Here is a 17,691-nt window from a genome sequence, read left to right on the forward strand (position 1 = left end):
CGCCTCCTAAATATCTTATTCTCTCTAGCTATTTCCTCTCATTTTTTGTCTTGATTATTTAATTCAAAACATATATATCTTATTCTCTCTAGCTATTTTCTCTCATTTTTTGTCTTGATGATTTGATTCAAAACATATAAAATTAGTTTCATGACAGTATAAACCTAGTACACTTAATTGGTTATTGATAAATATTCACTTCTTGCAATGTTTTCTTATGAAAGTTATGATTACTCGTGATTGATTTTAAAATGCTTGTTTTAAAGGACCAACTTGCTACTGTTTTTGTTCTATTTCTTCAAGGCTTAAGTTACTGGCTATTTTTTTATTTGTTATGTGAGGATGTGATACTAAATTTACTCTTTTATGCAGACAAAATATTTAATGGACGAAATGAGGGATAAGTGTGATTCAGAGATTGACAGTATTTCCTGGAAGAAGGAACTGGTAGATCTTCCCCTACAAATGAATTCGTGAGTCTGCTTCTTTTTACAAATGATGTAGCCTTTTAATTTTTACTTTTAATTTTAACTTGAACTGCTATTTCTTGCATTTATCTGCTCTTGAGGTGCTTTTTACTGCTTGGTTATTTTTGAGTCCATAATCAATCTACTGTTTATATTCCTTTATATTTACAACGATGTTTTACTAAAAAATTAATCAAAATGGACGTCTTTAATAGGTACAAATTATTTACATGAAAAGCAGTAGCAGAGTATACTTGGCTAGTCTAAAAACATCAAAATTCCTTCATGCGGAATGCTATGCTATGCCACAATACTTGAAATAAGTGTTATTATAACACATTTCACTTATACATTATGCTATTAATATTATCACAACTATATATTATCAATTTTTTTTTCTGATCAAAGCATTCTGATACCTATCACCTATGTTAATGCTTTTGTTTTTGATTAACTATACATCAGTGGTTTTTGGCCAAAACAGTTAATTGCATTAGCCACTTCGATCGTTATTGGAAAAAAAATGGGAAGAAATGATCTGAAGTAGTGAATAGATCTTTAAAATTATCAGCTTGCTAGCTAGCTGAACCTTTTTAATCACCTGCTTCAATAACCTTATTAAAGTATTATTTGGGTCTAAACTTGATTTGGCCCCCGACATGGGGTGAGACTGACAAGATGAGTAGTTTGGGGAAGATGATTATATATATATATATACAGAGAGAGAGAGAGAGAGAGAGAGAGAGAGAGAGATTCAATTAGTGAAGTTGACTTGAAAATCCACTCCCTCCCCTCCCTCTCCTTGTTATTATTTTATATCTCTAAAGAATTATAAGAATAAAAAAGAAAAAGAAATTCTCATGTGATTTACAAGGTATTTATATATAATCCATGGAATGGTCGCTTCACAGATCATTCTAAGGCCATGCTAAAGTAAGTTTGACCTTCTACCATCTCATCCTCTTTGATCCCCTCTCATTGGTAACTTCTCATTTAGAGAGAGAAACAACATGAACGAGTATAACTCTAGTAAATTTTTAAAACATTAAATGTGGTCCTAAACAAGGCTTTGAACTCCATATGTACAAAGAGAAATATTTCAGGTTCTAAATTGGTTATGCGAGTGCTCAGTGAAGTATAGTTCCGGCATATTTTCATCTAAAATCATTCGATTGTAATTTAAGGAATATCTTGCACAATCATATCATAATAATAGCGTATCACATTCAAAGGTCATACAGCCTACAAAAATCACATGTAGTACCTACAGTGTCGATCCTCTATACTTAAGGTTACTCCACCTTTTTGAATATTTATTATCTAGGTAACATAGGGAATACTGGCATATTTTCATTTAAATTCATTCAATTAGACTGTAACAAGTTGCATATGCTATTATATTATAAAAATAGTGCATCATGTTCAAAGGCTTCACAACCTCCAAAAGTTACACGTAGAACCTATGGGGTCATACCTCTCTATTATGAAGGTTATGCCAAAGCAATACCACTCTAGCCACCACAACTGCTTATAGATTCTTTGCATGATATAAAATACAAGTGAGCTTATTTATTTTATTTCCAAAGCCTTTATTTGTTTCCATAAACCACTAAAAAAAGGTCGTGCAATAAATGATAGTTATCAGTTAACATGGATGATCTGATTATTGCAACAATTATTAAACGTCTTAACATTTTTATCACACGTTATGGATCATTCACAACATAAAAGAGAACTAGGAACATCGTTAAAATTTATGGTATATGAACAGGTACTTGATTAAAATTGTCGAATAGAAAATATGAGAGGTCAAGCTTTTCTTTCAAGTTTCTGGTAATTCTTGTATATTACTAAAATACTTCCTCTAACTCCCATTTTTCTTGGGATTGAATAGTTTCATATTCTCAACCCAAGCCTCTCAGGTTTTTCCTTTCTATCCTATGTATTTCCTTCTCGAATTCATATATTTCATAGTTATATTTATTGCTTAATTGCCAGATATATGTACGTCTATTATTTATAACTGGCTATTGAGGACGTCAATCTTAAGAAGCATGTCACCCCTTATACATGATCTCCAACTAATTACATGCATGCCACATGATCTTTTGCTATTGCCACCTAAGGCTACATCTTTTGTCCGTAGTTAATAATAGTCGTAGGGTCTACTTGTGCCTATAAAATCGTTTTATGCTACTCATATTAGGAGGCATACTGGTCATAAAGGGGAATATGTTGGGGAAAAGCTCTACTTGTGCCTATAAAATCGTTTTATGCTACTCATATTTGGAGTCATAATGGTCGCAAAGGGGAATATGTTGGGCAAAAGCTCAAGATAGGGAGGGAGAACCAAACTTCATTCTGGATGCATCTCAAATTTCATTTATAAAAGCTCCCTAACATTGGTTTTGTGAAATCCACTCAGCTATTAGGGATTCCTTTCTTCTTTTCCTAACCAAACTGTCATGTATTTTGTGTTTAATAACGTAATGAATATTGGAAAGATGTCCTTCACTATTGTGGATGTAGGTGGCGATCATCTATCAATTTTATTTAATCTTTTGTTAACTTCTCTTTTCTATAACATCTAGGTATATATTGTTCATAATATTTATTTTGAAATTCATTTATTGAGTAAATTCTGGTTTTTCCTCTAATTTAAGCGGTCATTGATCTCCATTTTTTATGTCATGTTGGGTTTGGAGGAAAAAATTGTGCCATTATGAGAATCATCTTCAACTAGATGGTGATACCGAAGATAACTCAAATAACAATAAGCAAATAAATATTATTACTGAAAAGCCAATAAACAGTTACAACAGATACATGAAAATGGAAAATAATAACAAACATGATACATAAACGCACACTGTGGTGGTGGTGGTGATCGGCTAGGGTTTGGACCTCCATAAAAGTAGTAAAAGGCGGTTGGAAGGCTGGAGGTGGGGCTGCAACAAGGGGGGTGATGGTGGCAGCAAAGGGAATGTGAGAAATTGTCAGTACGGCGAGAAGGCGGGCTGTTCTGGGCGGTGGCAGCAAGGACGAGGGGGACTGGACAGCGGCCAAACAGCAGGAAAAGTGCTGTTTTGGACTGCGGCAGCAAGGGAGGCAGGGGGAGGAAGCAAAGGGGAATGCGGTGGACTGAAGGACGGCGAAAGGATGGCTGTCCGGGACGGTGAAGGTGAAGAAAAGGGGAAACCGTAGGAAAAACAGCGGTATGTGGCTGTTTGGGTGGCTGGAACATGGAAGGGGCAGCCCGGGAGTGATGTGGGGCTCGTGTTCGGCTCGTTTATATTTTGAGCTCAACAAGTGTGTTCGTATTCGACTTGTTTGTTTAGCGAGCCGAAGACGAGCCGTTCACGAAATAAGAGTTGTTTTGACAACCCTAATCACGTAGCAATAAGATGTTAAGGATTGTGAAAAGATTTAAAAATTATTGTTTATATTAAAACATTATTTGAATATAATTTAATATTTTTTTTTCTATTCTCTTTATTAATACTTTTAATTGATTATAAATCTTTGTAGCCTTGTAGTCAATTAAATTTTTTAAAAATACTACTCATCAATATATATATATTTGATGAGTAGTATTTCAAGTCAAAACGAGCCGAACATGAACAAACAAATTTTGGTTCATGTTTGACTCGCTAATTTAGCGAACGAGCCGAACACGAGTTGTTCGCGAACAACTAGCCGTTTTGACAGCTCTAGATGTGGGGAAGCTGCAGAAGGGGATGGGAAAGATGCAAGCGGCTATCCCTTGGATGCAACCCTTGACGGAAGAAACGGAGATGCAAGCAGCTATCCCGAACAAACTCACACAAAACCTAGCCCCTAGACTACTCGATAACGAATAAATAATAATAGGATAACTAGTCGACTCCTCAGAAGGGACAAATTCTGGATCGGTTCGGTCCAAGCAAAGTAGTTGCTTACATTTATGTGAACTTGTGTGCGGAACACAATTCTTCTTTCGCCTTTGGATGGTGTTAGTGCAGGGGGTACGCTTGCGTGACATGGTTCACTAAAATGAAAATAGTTTAATATCTCTTGGACAACCATTCATTGACCCTGAATAACGATAAGATAATTTTTGTATTATGGAGCATATATTCTTACGAGGCCATTTTGATCACATTGAATTCTCTTATAGCGTTAAAGAGAGTCTATGTTGGGGGAGGGGACCAATTTGCCAACTCATTATCATGTGCAACATCAATAGAATGGTTATAAAGGCCATGCAATAAAACCAACAACTATTCTAATTCTCTAAAAAAAAGTTCTAACATCACAAATATCATCACACTTCCTTAACAATAACAACCAACTAATAGGAGATGCACCCCTAAATTTGAGCTACATGTGGCATTTGTTTATTTATTTTATTTTCTATATTCAATAATAAAAGAATTACTGTTGAACTTTTCTCAAATAATGTACTAAACAATTAGTTTTTAACACTTAAAAATATATTTTACTTATAAGTTATAAAAGATAATTAAGGCATAGCCCTCCTTTTTCATTTTGTTTCAGTTGCAACAAAGCATTTGTCTTTAAGTAGGATTTTTTTGCACCTAAATGTTGAAAGCTCCAAATAAGTAACCTAAAGAGAAACTTTGCAATATTAATGAGCCATAATAGCACAAGCCCGTGTCACAAATAAGTTGTGAAAAAGTTTCCAAATCATAGTTTTGAAAGCCAAGGTAAATAATAAGAAAATTCATGCAAAACATGCTCAACTAGCCATATGCTCAACGTAAGTGCTGTGTTCAATCCAATCCATTTGAATCTCATTAGTCATTTCCTATTTTGGAAATAATCTATGGGGCATAAAAAAGGGGCTTAAAAAGGAGGGAGAGTAAAATCTCCTTTTTCAACACTATTCAAAAGGGAACATTATAAATTCTTATAAAGGGAATATCCTGCTCAATACAATAATCAACCTAATCAACCTTGAATCTACTTGGCCCTTCGAAGTGTTCAATATACTCTCGAAAACCCTATCAATATCCTAAATCTAATATGTTGTAGTGCAATCTACTCGGATTCAACCTGGAGAGAAGTTTTTTTCTAGTTTTTTGTTGCAATATAGGCTAATTTGAGGTCAAACCTTAACTATCACATGGATGTTATGAGAGTTACCATGGCCCCTTCACAAGTTCAACACCCATCAGTAGCTTGTAAATCTCGTAATTGCTTTTGTAGATCACCATTATAGCTTAGGACTCATGTCCATAGATAGAATGAATGAACATTTTTTCTTTTGTTGTCCTATATACTATAGGTATCCCAAATAGGGAGAAAGTCGTAACTGGATTTCGCTGTTCCCATCTTTGATATAATTGTTAACTCACAAAAAATGAGATGTCTAACTCATTGATTGAGTTAGCAAGAACTCATTTTTGTAGCTTGAATGCTTCTTCTACCATTGAGTTTTTTTTTTTTTTTTTCTTGCTTGAATTTCTTCTCGGCTAGTAAACCCAAGGCTTCTTAATTTACTTTTTTATCCAATGCCTATTCTTGAGGTATATTTACTCCATTAATAGGTCGATGCTTTTTTACCACTTAAAGGAGCCATTAAGGATTTAACCCCTTAGAAGTATTGTCATTGCTTTTTCATGATCTCCAAAACATCGTGTACATGCCATGTGAATTATTTTCTTCCTCCCTAAAACTTCACGTATTATACATACAATTATACAATAACTCAACTCAGTGAATAGTTTGGTCTTCTTTGCTATAATGGATGTCGGCGCCATTCACCAAATGATTATAAATCTCATCTTTATTTTGTATTGTGATCGTATATTATCACTTGCATTAACATAATATATATATATATATATATATAAAGATCACGTATAGTTGTTATGTAATAAGTTTAATCTTGAGTGTCTTCCCAATTTTATCTAACTCCTCTATATACATTCTGTTTCATCAATCAGGCAAATAGTTATCTCCATTCAGTGTAAATTTTTAGAGAAGTTGCCTCAACTGTGCTTCTCTCGAACTCTGAAAACAAAAATTCATCACTCTCACTCTATCTTTAAGGCCTCGTGAAGTGGTGTCAATTTCCCTTCAATGAATTGGACTCTCATTTATAGGCGATTTAAGAGGAAAAGATTGTTGAAGATTTATGCTTGTGGCATCTTCAGTTGTCTCTTCCCGACATTGGAAAATGACAACGTGATGTCAAGTTGCATACCCCCGATATGTGGTAAGATTTTCCAATGGTTATGACATGTGAATGTGTGGCGCTTCAATCGCTATTAAGGTTCATACCATGAAGGATGGGGTCTAAGATATAAATTTTGGAAAATTGTTCGAAAGGATAAATTGTTGTAGGAATTACAAGCAAGCTTGAAAAGTTGAGTAATTACTTAGTTAACATCCCAATCTTTATTACTCGGTTATGAGTACAACTACTCAACAATGTGTGACTGCTCAAGCAAGTTCTAGTATTGGAGTCAGTTAGTTGCCTATGCTGAGTAGCCCAGGCTGAGTACCACAAGTTAGCACTAACTACTTGGGCATACGAGAGCCAACTACACATTCAACAAAAATCTATCTGAAACTACTCAAAACAATTTGGTATGCTTAAAATTGAATTGGCAAGTCAAGTCAAATATTGAGTAGTTGATTATTTTGCTCAAGGTGAAATGAAATTGATTCAAATAAATTTGATTATGGCTCATGATGGCTCAAACTTAAATTACTATTTTGATTCAATCTAAATATGTTGAGCACTTTCTCACAGCTCTTGTTCGTTTTGCCCTCCTGATCTCTGATTTTCCCTTCCGGCAAATCTATACTTTGCCCGATATTAAAGGTTTTTGTATGATGGCAGTTACTACACAGTGATTCTGGTTTGTCAGTTGTGGTTAAATTTGCATTTTATCTTGCTTTTTGCACGGTAGGCTTGGCTATTGTTTCCATTTGTCCCTCTGTTATTGTAGTTATTAGTATATCTTGCTTAAAAACGGTTTCTAAACCGATGCTTCTTTGCCAATAGGTATGATTGTGGGATGTTCATGATCAAGTACGCAGACTTCTACAGCAGAGGTTTAAAGCTGTGTTTCAGCCAGGTGATAGTCTGCCAGGCTTATTTCTATGATTATGTGACCTGGTTACATCCTGTGTGCTTTGCACTACAGCATGTATGCTCAATGGAGCGCATTCTTCTTAACGTTTTCAGACTAAAAAAAAAATTCCTCGTCTTTGTATTTTTGCAGGAGCATATGGAGTATTTCAGGAAGAGAACAGCCATAGAGATCCTTAAACTCAGAGCTGAGTAAAGCAGCAATAGAGTTTAGTTTTTTTATGATTAAAACACTAATCAGAGCAGATTGCTGGAGGAAGCATTTGTGCTCGGTGGCCACGCATTGTTTGATAAATGTTGGGAGAGCTGGGAAAAGGATTGTGCTGTGGGTTGAATGAGAGAGGGCAGATCGTTTCGTCAAGGAGATTGATGATGCATTTTAATGTTTCCAGGGTGATTTTTGATGGGTCAGTATGATTTGTTAGCTCTCCGTTTATCTATATATATACATTTTATATGATGTTAGTAGAAAGTAGTTGAGACTAATTGATTAGGTTCAATAACTTGTTCAAAAATAATAATAAATGAATTTGTATTAAGTTGAATTTCAAACCAATTGAACTTATTGAACTTGATGAGTGGAAATTCAAGTAAACACGTATCGACCTTCTTAATAAGTAATCCAACCAAATTGGTGTCTCATGAAATGTCCAAGCTTCAATTTAAACAATACAAATTAGTGTGATTATTGATTGTTTCAGACACGTGGCCCGTTTAATGCGACATTTATAATGTGGTTGGCCGAATGGCGCTAAATAATATGGAATTGAGATTTTTGGTATCATATTTATGGATTATCCGACCGGGGTAGGTGCTGGCTGGCCGTCGCCATCCCTCTCTCATGACCTATCTAAGCTCAATCAAACTTCCAAGGTTCTCCACTATTTTTTTATTTTTTATTTTTTAACTTTTTTTATGCATCCCTCATCCTCAAAACTTATTTTGTTTTCAAAAACTAATCTTGTACATTTAATGAACATACATTTGCTAATGGAGACAGAGTTCATTTACGTGTAGCAAGTCAAGCTAATCAATCATATCGGGAGAAGTATTTATATATCATATTCATGTAAAGGTCTGGGTATCGGGGGCAATTTCTGACGCCAAAAGATCCTGTTTCCATAAAACCTAGATACTAGATACTAGATGAGCCACGAGCCTGGAATACCTTTTAACTTTTGGCTTCTCTTGTATAAAACATTTTTTTTATTTGATTGGTCCAAACATGTCCTATCAAGCTTTTCGGGATACCGTGTATAACTTCATGCATTTGGGCCCTATTTACAACATTAAATTTTAACTTTATATACATACATATATGTACAATATGGCCTTTACACTCTCAAAACGGAACATTGATTTCTAATTATTTTATAAATCGGCATGCACAGCACAGTAGATCAATGGCTTGTATATACATAGGAAGAATATTAATATGCAAAAAAAAGATATTTAATCTTGAATGGAAATTTATTCATTTCATATTAAAACTTATTAAATTAATATAATATCATGGATGAATCCTCACTTGTCCTGTGAAGCCTGCTCAAAAATAAACTTGGGGCAACTAGAGAGGAGAGAAGAGAGACACAAAGAGGGAGAAAGTGAAACCGTTGAAGTTCAGAATAATGCGGAATAAAGTTGAATATTTTATTATTTCTTTTTGATATGGACGTGGGGTACAAATAACTCTTACAAGAATTTTATAATAGGAAAAATGATAAAAAAGAAATGATATGAAAGAAAAGATATATCACCTGATATCTTCAATAATTAATTCATATTAATTATTAGAAGATATAGAAAATAACATAAAATAGGAAAACAAATAATTTCTAATCCAAGGAAATAAATATAAAATACGAAAAAAAATGTTTCCTTATATTAAGAAAATAATTATTCATCATAACTTCTTATAGGAATAAATTATTTCATATTCTAATTCTTAACAGAAACAAATAAACACACACAAACTTCTCCCGTATGTGCGAACTAGGGTATTCCCATGCTCTATGACTCATTTTCTATATAAAATGGAAAAAAAGAATTACAAGGCAAAAGGGGAGAGAGATCTCCCTACAAATTGTGGATCTAAAAAGAGCCAAAAGCCTAAAGACCAAAAGCTCAGAGGCAAAAAAACCCCTCATACATGTTATGGACCTCCAATTTATAAGAGATAAAGGGTCAAAAATACAAAAATTATATGCTTTCCTAGCTTTAATACAAACGTTACGAGATATTATATTCTTTGTGCGTATTAGAGTTTGTTGGTTGATATCCCTTTAGTCGTTTGTTTGCCTTTCGATCATTTGGCACACATTTGGTTATCTAACTAAATTTTGGTTGCTAGGCAGAGCTTCAATCGTCTGACATACCTTCAGTACCGACGAATGACCTCCTCCAATGGAAGACTTCTCCATCTATGGAAGACTTATCACCCTAACGGAGGACTTTTTCCTCTAATTGGCCACCAGAACTCGACTTCTCCTGACAAAAAAACCCTAAAAGGTCGATGAAGTACCCAACATAACACATCGATAAAAAAGTCTAAAGTATCATGTATTATCATAATCATGTTGTGGTATATAAGTCTTAACTCTTTTAGGATTCTATAATTATTTGTTTGGTACGACGTAAAGCTTCATATTCAAACGCATTTGCCCCGGAGAGCTCAAGTCTTTCTCTCCTTTTATTTTCTTCTGTCTTTTTCTCTCATGTGTTCTTAAGCTGACAAGATCCAAAGAAAAGATTTAGATTTTATATGAGTATGCAAAATCATATTTCATATTCAAAAGTTTAAATAATAATATTTGTGATGGCATATGGATGTAAAAAATAAAATTGAGTGATTAAGATATCAAATATATAAATACATAGAATTTGGATGATATTTATGGGTATTTATATGCCTGTCTTTTATAACGAGTGTCATTCCAGATGGCGAAAAATCAGGAGACAAAACTGACCTAGTGAGTGGAGAAAAAAAAAAACTCCCTTTTATAAGCTTTATGAACATGGAGGAGAGTTGGAAGTTAGAATGGACCGCAAAAAATGTCAGTCTTCCTCGACCTGCCCCATTAACCACCGTTTTTTTACATGTTACAAATCACTATACAAACAAATATAAAATCAACGTTTCTCTGCCCCATGACGATTCAATAATGCGAAAAAAACATAATACTCTTCTTCATTAATCTAATCAATTTGTTCACCGCATATTTTTCGGCCGGCTCGGACTCCATGCACACACCTCCCACCGCCACAAATAACAACCTTTCCCCTCCGCTCCTCTCCACCCTTTACATAGACGGCTGCCCCAAGACAGCTCTTTGGTGGCGGCGAGCATGCCGTCGATCACCTCCCTCTCCTGCTCACCCCTCCCCCCCCGCCGGCGCCGGCCAGCTCCTCTCCTTCATCTTCCTCTCACCCTGCCCACAGCGCGCTCTCTTCTCCCTACTCGACCTCCTCTTCCTTCTAACCCTCCTCGTTTTCGCCGTCCAGAAGCTCCTTTCCCGCCGCCACAACGAATCTAATTCCGACGCCGCCAAGCCGCTCCTCCCTAGCTTCTCCCCCGTTCGCACCACGTGGCGCTTCATAATCCCCCTGGCCATCTCCTCCATCCTCGCCGCAGCCTTCCTAGTCTTTCTCGTCCTTGCCGCCCTAGATAGCTCTGCCCCCTTCCCCTGGCGCCCTGTCCAATCAATCTTCTTCTCCCTCCAGTTCCTCTCCCATCTCGCCGCTGCTGCCGTCGTCGCTCACGAGAAGCGCTTTCGCGCTCTCTCCCACCCGCTAACTCTCCGACTCTTCTGGCTCTTCTCCTTCCTACTGTCAGCCCTGCTCACCGTCTCCGCAATCCTCCGCCTCTTCTCTTCATCCCCCATCATTACAGATGACATCACCTCCCTCATCTTCCTCCTCTTTTCTGCTGCACTCCTTGTCTCCGCCCTCTCCCCTTCCACCGGTTTCTATTCCCACCCTTCTTCTTCTTCATCCCCTGCCTCCCCGTTAGCTGCAGACACCAACACATCGAACCCCGAGTCGAAACCGAATGTGACTGCCTACACCACCGCGCCCCTTCTGTCCCGCCTCACCTGGAGCTGGATGAATCCTCTCCTCGCCAAGGGCTACAAATCTCCGCTTAAGCTGGAGGAAGTGCCCTCCCTTTCACCTGAACATCAGGCCCAGCGCCTCTGCAATATCTTCGCCGCTAACTGGCCTCGCCCCGCCATCAAATCCCATCACCCCGTACGCACCGCGCTGCTCCGATGCTTTTGGTCGCAGCTTCTGCTCACAGCATCGCTCGCCGTCCTCCGTCTCTGCGTGATGTACGTGGGCCCCACTCTCATCAACCGCTTCATTGACTTCGCCTCCGGCCGCCGCTCCTCCATCTACGAGGGCTACTACCTCTGCCTTACGCTGCTCCTCGCCAAGTTCGTCGAAGTCCTCTGCTCTCACCATTACAACTTCCACTCGCAGAAGACCGGCATTCTCATCCGCTCCACTCTCATCACCGCCCTCTACCGCAAAGGCCTCCGCCTGTCGTGCTCTGCCCGCCAATCCCACGGAGTCGGCATGATCGTCAACTACATGGCCGTCGACGCCCAGCAGCTCTCCGACATGATGCTTCAGATCCATTACATCTGGCTCATGCCTCTACAAGTGGGCGTCGCCCTCGCCCTTCTCTATGGCTACCTCGGCCCCTCTGTCACCTCCGCGATCGTCGGCATCGTCGCAGTCATGACATTCGTAGTCTTCGGCACCAGGCGCAACAATCACTTCCAGTTCTCCCTCATGGGCATGCGCGACAAGCGAATGAAAGCCACCAATGAGATGCTGAATTACATGCGAGTCATCAAGTTCCAGGCTTGGGAGGAGCATTTCAACAAGCGCATACAGAGCTTCCGATCCGAAGAGTTCGGCTGGCTCTCCCGCTTCATGTACTCCATCTCCGCGAACATTATCGTGCTGTGGAGCGCGCCGGTGGTCGTCGCCTCCCTCGTGTTTGGAACCTGTATTGCCGCGGGAGTCCGTCTCGACGCCGGGATCGTTTTCACCGCCACATCTTTTTTCAAAATTCTGCAGGAGCCGATGCGCAACTTCCCCCAGGCTCTCATCTCGGCCTCTCAGGCTATGATCTCGCTCGAACGGCTCGACTCCTACATGACCAGCGGGGAGCCCGCCGCCGGCGAGCGGGTGGCGGGCTGCGACGACGTCGACGCTCCGGCCGTGGAGGTTTGCGAGGGGAGCTTCGGGTGGGAGGATGACGCGGACGCAGACACGGCTTGGCTGAAGGGCGTGAATGTGAGGATCCCTCTCGCGGAGCTCTGGCCGCCGTGGTGGGGACAGTCGGGTCCGGCAAGTCCTCCTTCCTCTCGTGCCTGGTGGGTGAGATGCGCCGTGTTTCGGGAAAGGTATTAACTTTTTTTTGGTGTCGTCGTGTCCCCATTACTCGCCGTCCGATCGATTCCGCTATGCTCACCGCCTAACAATAATAATCCAAGGGAGGAATTATGTGCATCGCGACGTTCTTAGTCATCTCCTTGATTGATTCCGGCCGCCGTTTGGGAATTTTGCCGCTTGACCACAACTGGTAGAATTAATTGCTGGAGCGGATCTAATTGATATTTTATTTATTTATTTATTTCCATTATATTTGTGGAATTTAATTGAATTTATGCTTTATTTTGGAGATGAGGATAACCACAAACGTTAATCTGATTTTTTTCATGCCATAAAATACGGTGATTTATGTAGGGGAACAGAAATAGATTTGTTGATGAAGTTCATTCCACCTGGAATACATTGGTATTTGGAGCTGATTGAAGTTGGTGGTATGTCAGGTTAGGGTTTGTGGAAGCACGGCTTATGTGGCGCAGACAGCATGGATACAGAATGGGACGATTCAGGAGAATATATTGTTCGGTCAGCCTCTAAACCCGCACAGGTACAAGGAAGTGATACGTGCATGCTGTCTGGGCAAGGACTTGGAAATGATGGAGTTTGGAGATCAGACGGAGATAGGGGAGAGAGGAATCAATCTTAGTGGCGGCCAGAAGCAGCGCATACAGCTGGCCAGAGCTGTTTATCAGGATTCTGATGTATACCTCCTTGATGATGTCTTCAGTGCCGTCGATGCTCACACTGGCTCTGAGATCTTCAAGGTACCAACACTTGTTATTGCGTTATGGGTGCTCTCACATTTGGATCTTATTGTTAAAAATAAAAAAAAATTAACTGTTGGAATGCATAAGAGGCGCTCTCAAGGACAAGACAATTATACTGGTTACCCACCAAGTGGATTTCCTTCACAATGCTGATCTCATTTTGGTATGCAATATGATTCCACTTCATAATTATCGTATATGATACAAGAATCTGATATGTGCACCAAATGTGTCTGTCAGGTTATGCGAGATGGGATGATTGTTCAATCTGGAACGTATGACGATTTACTGAATGCTGGCACAGAATTTGCGGCACTTGTTGCTGCACATGAAAGTTCTATGGAGCTAGTAGAGCATGGAGCACCCGTGCAAGAAAACATGGGTTCTCCATCTAAACTGGCTGAACAAACCATCACCAATGAAGACAAGTTAAATGATGAGTCTTCTGGAGTCTCACCGAGGAACGATGGTAAGAGTTCGGCTAAGCTCATCAAGGATGAGGAGCGGGAGACTGGACAAGTCAGTTTGAATGTGTACAAAACCTATACTACTGAGGCTTGGGGATTGTGGGGGCCTATTGCTGTTTTGGTTGTTTCGCTACTGTGGCAAGGCTCTTTGATGTGCAGTGATTATTGGTTGGCATCATCAACTTCTGCAAATGATGCATCTCCATTCAATCCCACATTTTTTATTAAAGTTTATGCTCTTATAGCTCTGGTTTCTGTGATCCTTGTCAGTGGTAGGGCCTTACTTGTCACATACTGGGGGCTGGAAACAGCCCAGATCTTTTTCAGGCAGATTCTGAGCAGTATCTTGCATGCACCCATGTCCTTTTTTGATACCACTCCTTCAGGAAGAATTCTTAGTCGGGTATTTATCTCTCTATTTTTAATTGATCCTACTCTTCAAACAAAATTTTGTTTGTAACCAAGATAATGGAATTTTCATGTTTTTTTAATCTTTTTCTCAGGCTTCGTCAGATCAAACTAATGTTGATCTCTTCCTCCCTTTCTTTATGGGATTGACTGTTTCGATGTACATTACGGTGCTTAGCATACTCATTGTCACCGTCCAAGTTGCTTGGCCGACCCTCTTCTTCATAGCTCCGCTGGCATGGCTCAACATCTGGTATAGGGTATGATTTTGTCTTTCATTTTAGTGATGAGTTTTGGTGAACTTTATAATGTTAAATCAGATTAATGATTTATTAAACCTGATGATGCTAAATCCCTCCATCAATGCAGGGTTACTATCTGGCAACATCTCGCGAGTTGACTCGGCTTGATTCGATAACTAAAGCGCCTGTCATACATCACTTCTCAGAGACCATTCAGGGCGTCATGACGATCCGTTGCTTTAGAAAGGAAGAAAGGTTCTCTCAAGAAAATGTCAATAGAGTTAATGCGAGCTTGACTATGGATTTTCATAACAACGGTGCCAATGAGTGGATGGGATTTCGGTTGGAGCTGATTGGAACTGTCATTTTGTGCATTTCTGCTCTGTTGATGGTTATGCTTCCCAGCAATTTGATCAAGCCAGGTACCCCTTTATTGTGCCAACATTTTATATGTTTGCTTTTATATATAACAATAGTAGACCGTAATCCACTAGAAATTCAGCGGAACGTGATGAAAAGGTTTGTCGAATAGAAAGTTAACGGAAGTGGTGAACGGAGTGGTATTTTTGATATGAGAAGTTTTAGGTGGTAAAATAGTAAATAATAAATTTTAGGTGTTAGATAGGTAAATCCTTCTATGTTTTATTAACTGCATATGGTTAAAGTCTCATTGCACAGTTTGCTGCACTAGTACAAGTGTGACAGGATTAGTGCTGAATCGGAATTTTCATTTGCTAACTTAAATCTTTTTGTTTTTTTTCTTTTTTCAATTTTGACACAGAGTATGTTGGTTTGTCCCTATCTTATGGACTCTCTCTCAATTCTGTGCTTTTTTGGGCGATTTGGATCAGCTGCTTCTTAGAGAACAGAATGGTTTCAGTGGAGAGGATAAAACAATTCAGTAACATTCCTCCTGAAGCAGCATGGAGGATAAAAGATTGTCTGCCTTCACCCAACTGGCCCACTCATGGAGATATTACTCTGAGAGATCTAAAGGTTGTTTTTTCTTAATCTATGAAGAAAATAATTTATTTCTCTTAGTGCATTTCCGAGTCTTACTCACTAAGCTTGATGGATTGGTTTCTACAGGTTAGATACAGACCAAATACTCCTCTTGTTTTGCATGGAATCACACTCGACATTCATGGAGGAGAGAAGATAGGAGTCGTTGGCCGGACAGGGAGTGGAAAATCAACTTTGATTCAAGCTCTCTTCCGAATTGTGGAACCTTCCGGAGGGAAAATTATCATTGATGGAGTTGATATTTGCATTTTGGGCCTTCATGATCTCAGGTCCCGCTTTGGCATAATTCCTCAGGAGCCTGTTCTATTCGAAGGAACAGTGAGGAGCAATGTTGACCCAGTTGGACAGTATACTGATGATGAAATATGGCAGGTAGGGATTGACTGAGCCCTCTCTTTTATCTATCATTAGATTCAGAAAAGTAACAATTAAAAGGATGAATATTTATCTATTTTGCAGAGTCTAGAAAGGTGCCAGTTAAAACAAGCAGTGGCTGCAAAACCTGAAAAACTTGATGCTTTAGGTAACTTTTCGTCATATGATCTCAAATGATCCTAACTCATCAGTAGAGATTAGTTAGGTAATTCTTTGAAATGAATGAAATTGCAAATCTTCAGTGGTTGATAATGGTGAGAATTGGAGTGTGGGTCAGAGACAACTCTTTTGTTTGGGCCGAGTTTTGTTGAAGAGAAGTCGAATCTTGTTCATGGATGAGGCGACTGCTTCAGTTGACTCGCAGACTGACGGATTGATACAGAAGATTATTCGAGAGGACTTCTCAAACTGTACAATCATAAGTATCGCTCATAGAATTCCCACTGTCATGGACTGTGATAGAGTTCTTGTTGTAGATGCAGGTAAGCACTTCAAAAAAAAAATAAACACTTAATTACTTATCACTCGGGGGACTGTTTTATATTTTATATTAGGCAGGATTGAAGCAAGACTTTGCTTAAATCCGCCAAAATGAACTTTGGGAAGTTTAAATTAATCTTCATATTTTATTACTATTATTTATGGAAATTTATCGGTAAAAATTTTCAACAGGATTGGCAAAGGAATTTGACACGCCAACTAATTTAATTGAACGGCCCTCTCTGTTTGGAGCATTGGTTCAGGAGTATGCCAATCGGTCCTCTGATCTGTGAGTAGAAGAGGAAATGCTTATATCATTAAGGTTAAAAGGTGGAAATAATATGCTGGAAGACGCTGAAAGCGTGATTTTGTTTCAGAAAGGTAATTGTTTTGATCAGAAAGTTATTCGTTGAGAATTTCAATTTCCTTTTAGTTTGTTTCCATATGTTGTTGCAGCAGACTAGCAGTTATGTATACTTTGTATCTTATCATCGTATGGAAACAACTCATCTCTGTAGCGCCTGGTATCAAATTTGGGTAATTTTCCATATATACGACATGAGTATTATGTATTTACGTAATTAATATTTGAATTTTATATATTTATTTATATGGCATTCTAGTGTTTGAATCACAGATAAAGAATATGAATAAAAATAATCCATTTCTGTAGCTGCTATTAGGTTAATAATTGTTGAATCCATTTGGGGCGTAATATCCAGTAGAAAACCCGTATGACTATGAATATGAATTGACGGAAAACAGGAAATAAGGTGGAGAGAGAAATGAATGAAATCTTTGATGGAGACGTAGAAAGGCGTATAATATTACGATCTCTGGCAAGCTGTGGATATGTAATTTCACCGGAGTCTCAAACTCGCTAGAGAGAGAGAGAGAGAGAGAGAGAGAGAGATCCTTGAGGGAATGTGAGAGTCCAAAGGAGAGCCCCCCTATCCTCTTGGA

At 38.7% G+C, this 17,691-nt stretch overlaps 1 protein-coding gene and 1 pseudogene across 1 annotated transcript; both read left to right on the top strand.

Moving 5' to 3' along the window:
* Positions 1-372: 372 nt before the first annotated feature.
* LOC110039594 (ubiquitin-like-specific protease ESD4) lies at positions 373-8,006 on the top strand (the record flags this gene model as incomplete). The annotated part of the gene is given in 3 exon segments (XM_020744719.1): positions 373-473; positions 7,483-7,555; positions 7,703-8,006. Coding segments are annotated over 3 exon segments (237 nt in total), but the record flags the coding sequence as incomplete, so codon positions are not given.
* A 2,628-nt stretch (positions 8,007-10,634) lies between these two features.
* LOC110031056 lies at positions 10,635-17,278 on the top strand (annotated as a pseudogene).
* Positions 17,279-17,691: the final 413 nt, after the last annotated feature.

This window comes from Phalaenopsis equestris, unplaced genomic scaffold, assembly GCF_001263595.1.
Source record: "Phalaenopsis equestris unplaced genomic scaffold, ASM126359v1 Scaffold000002, whole genome shotgun sequence".
Lineage (NCBI taxonomy): Eukaryota > Viridiplantae > Streptophyta > Magnoliopsida > Asparagales > Orchidaceae > Phalaenopsis > Phalaenopsis equestris.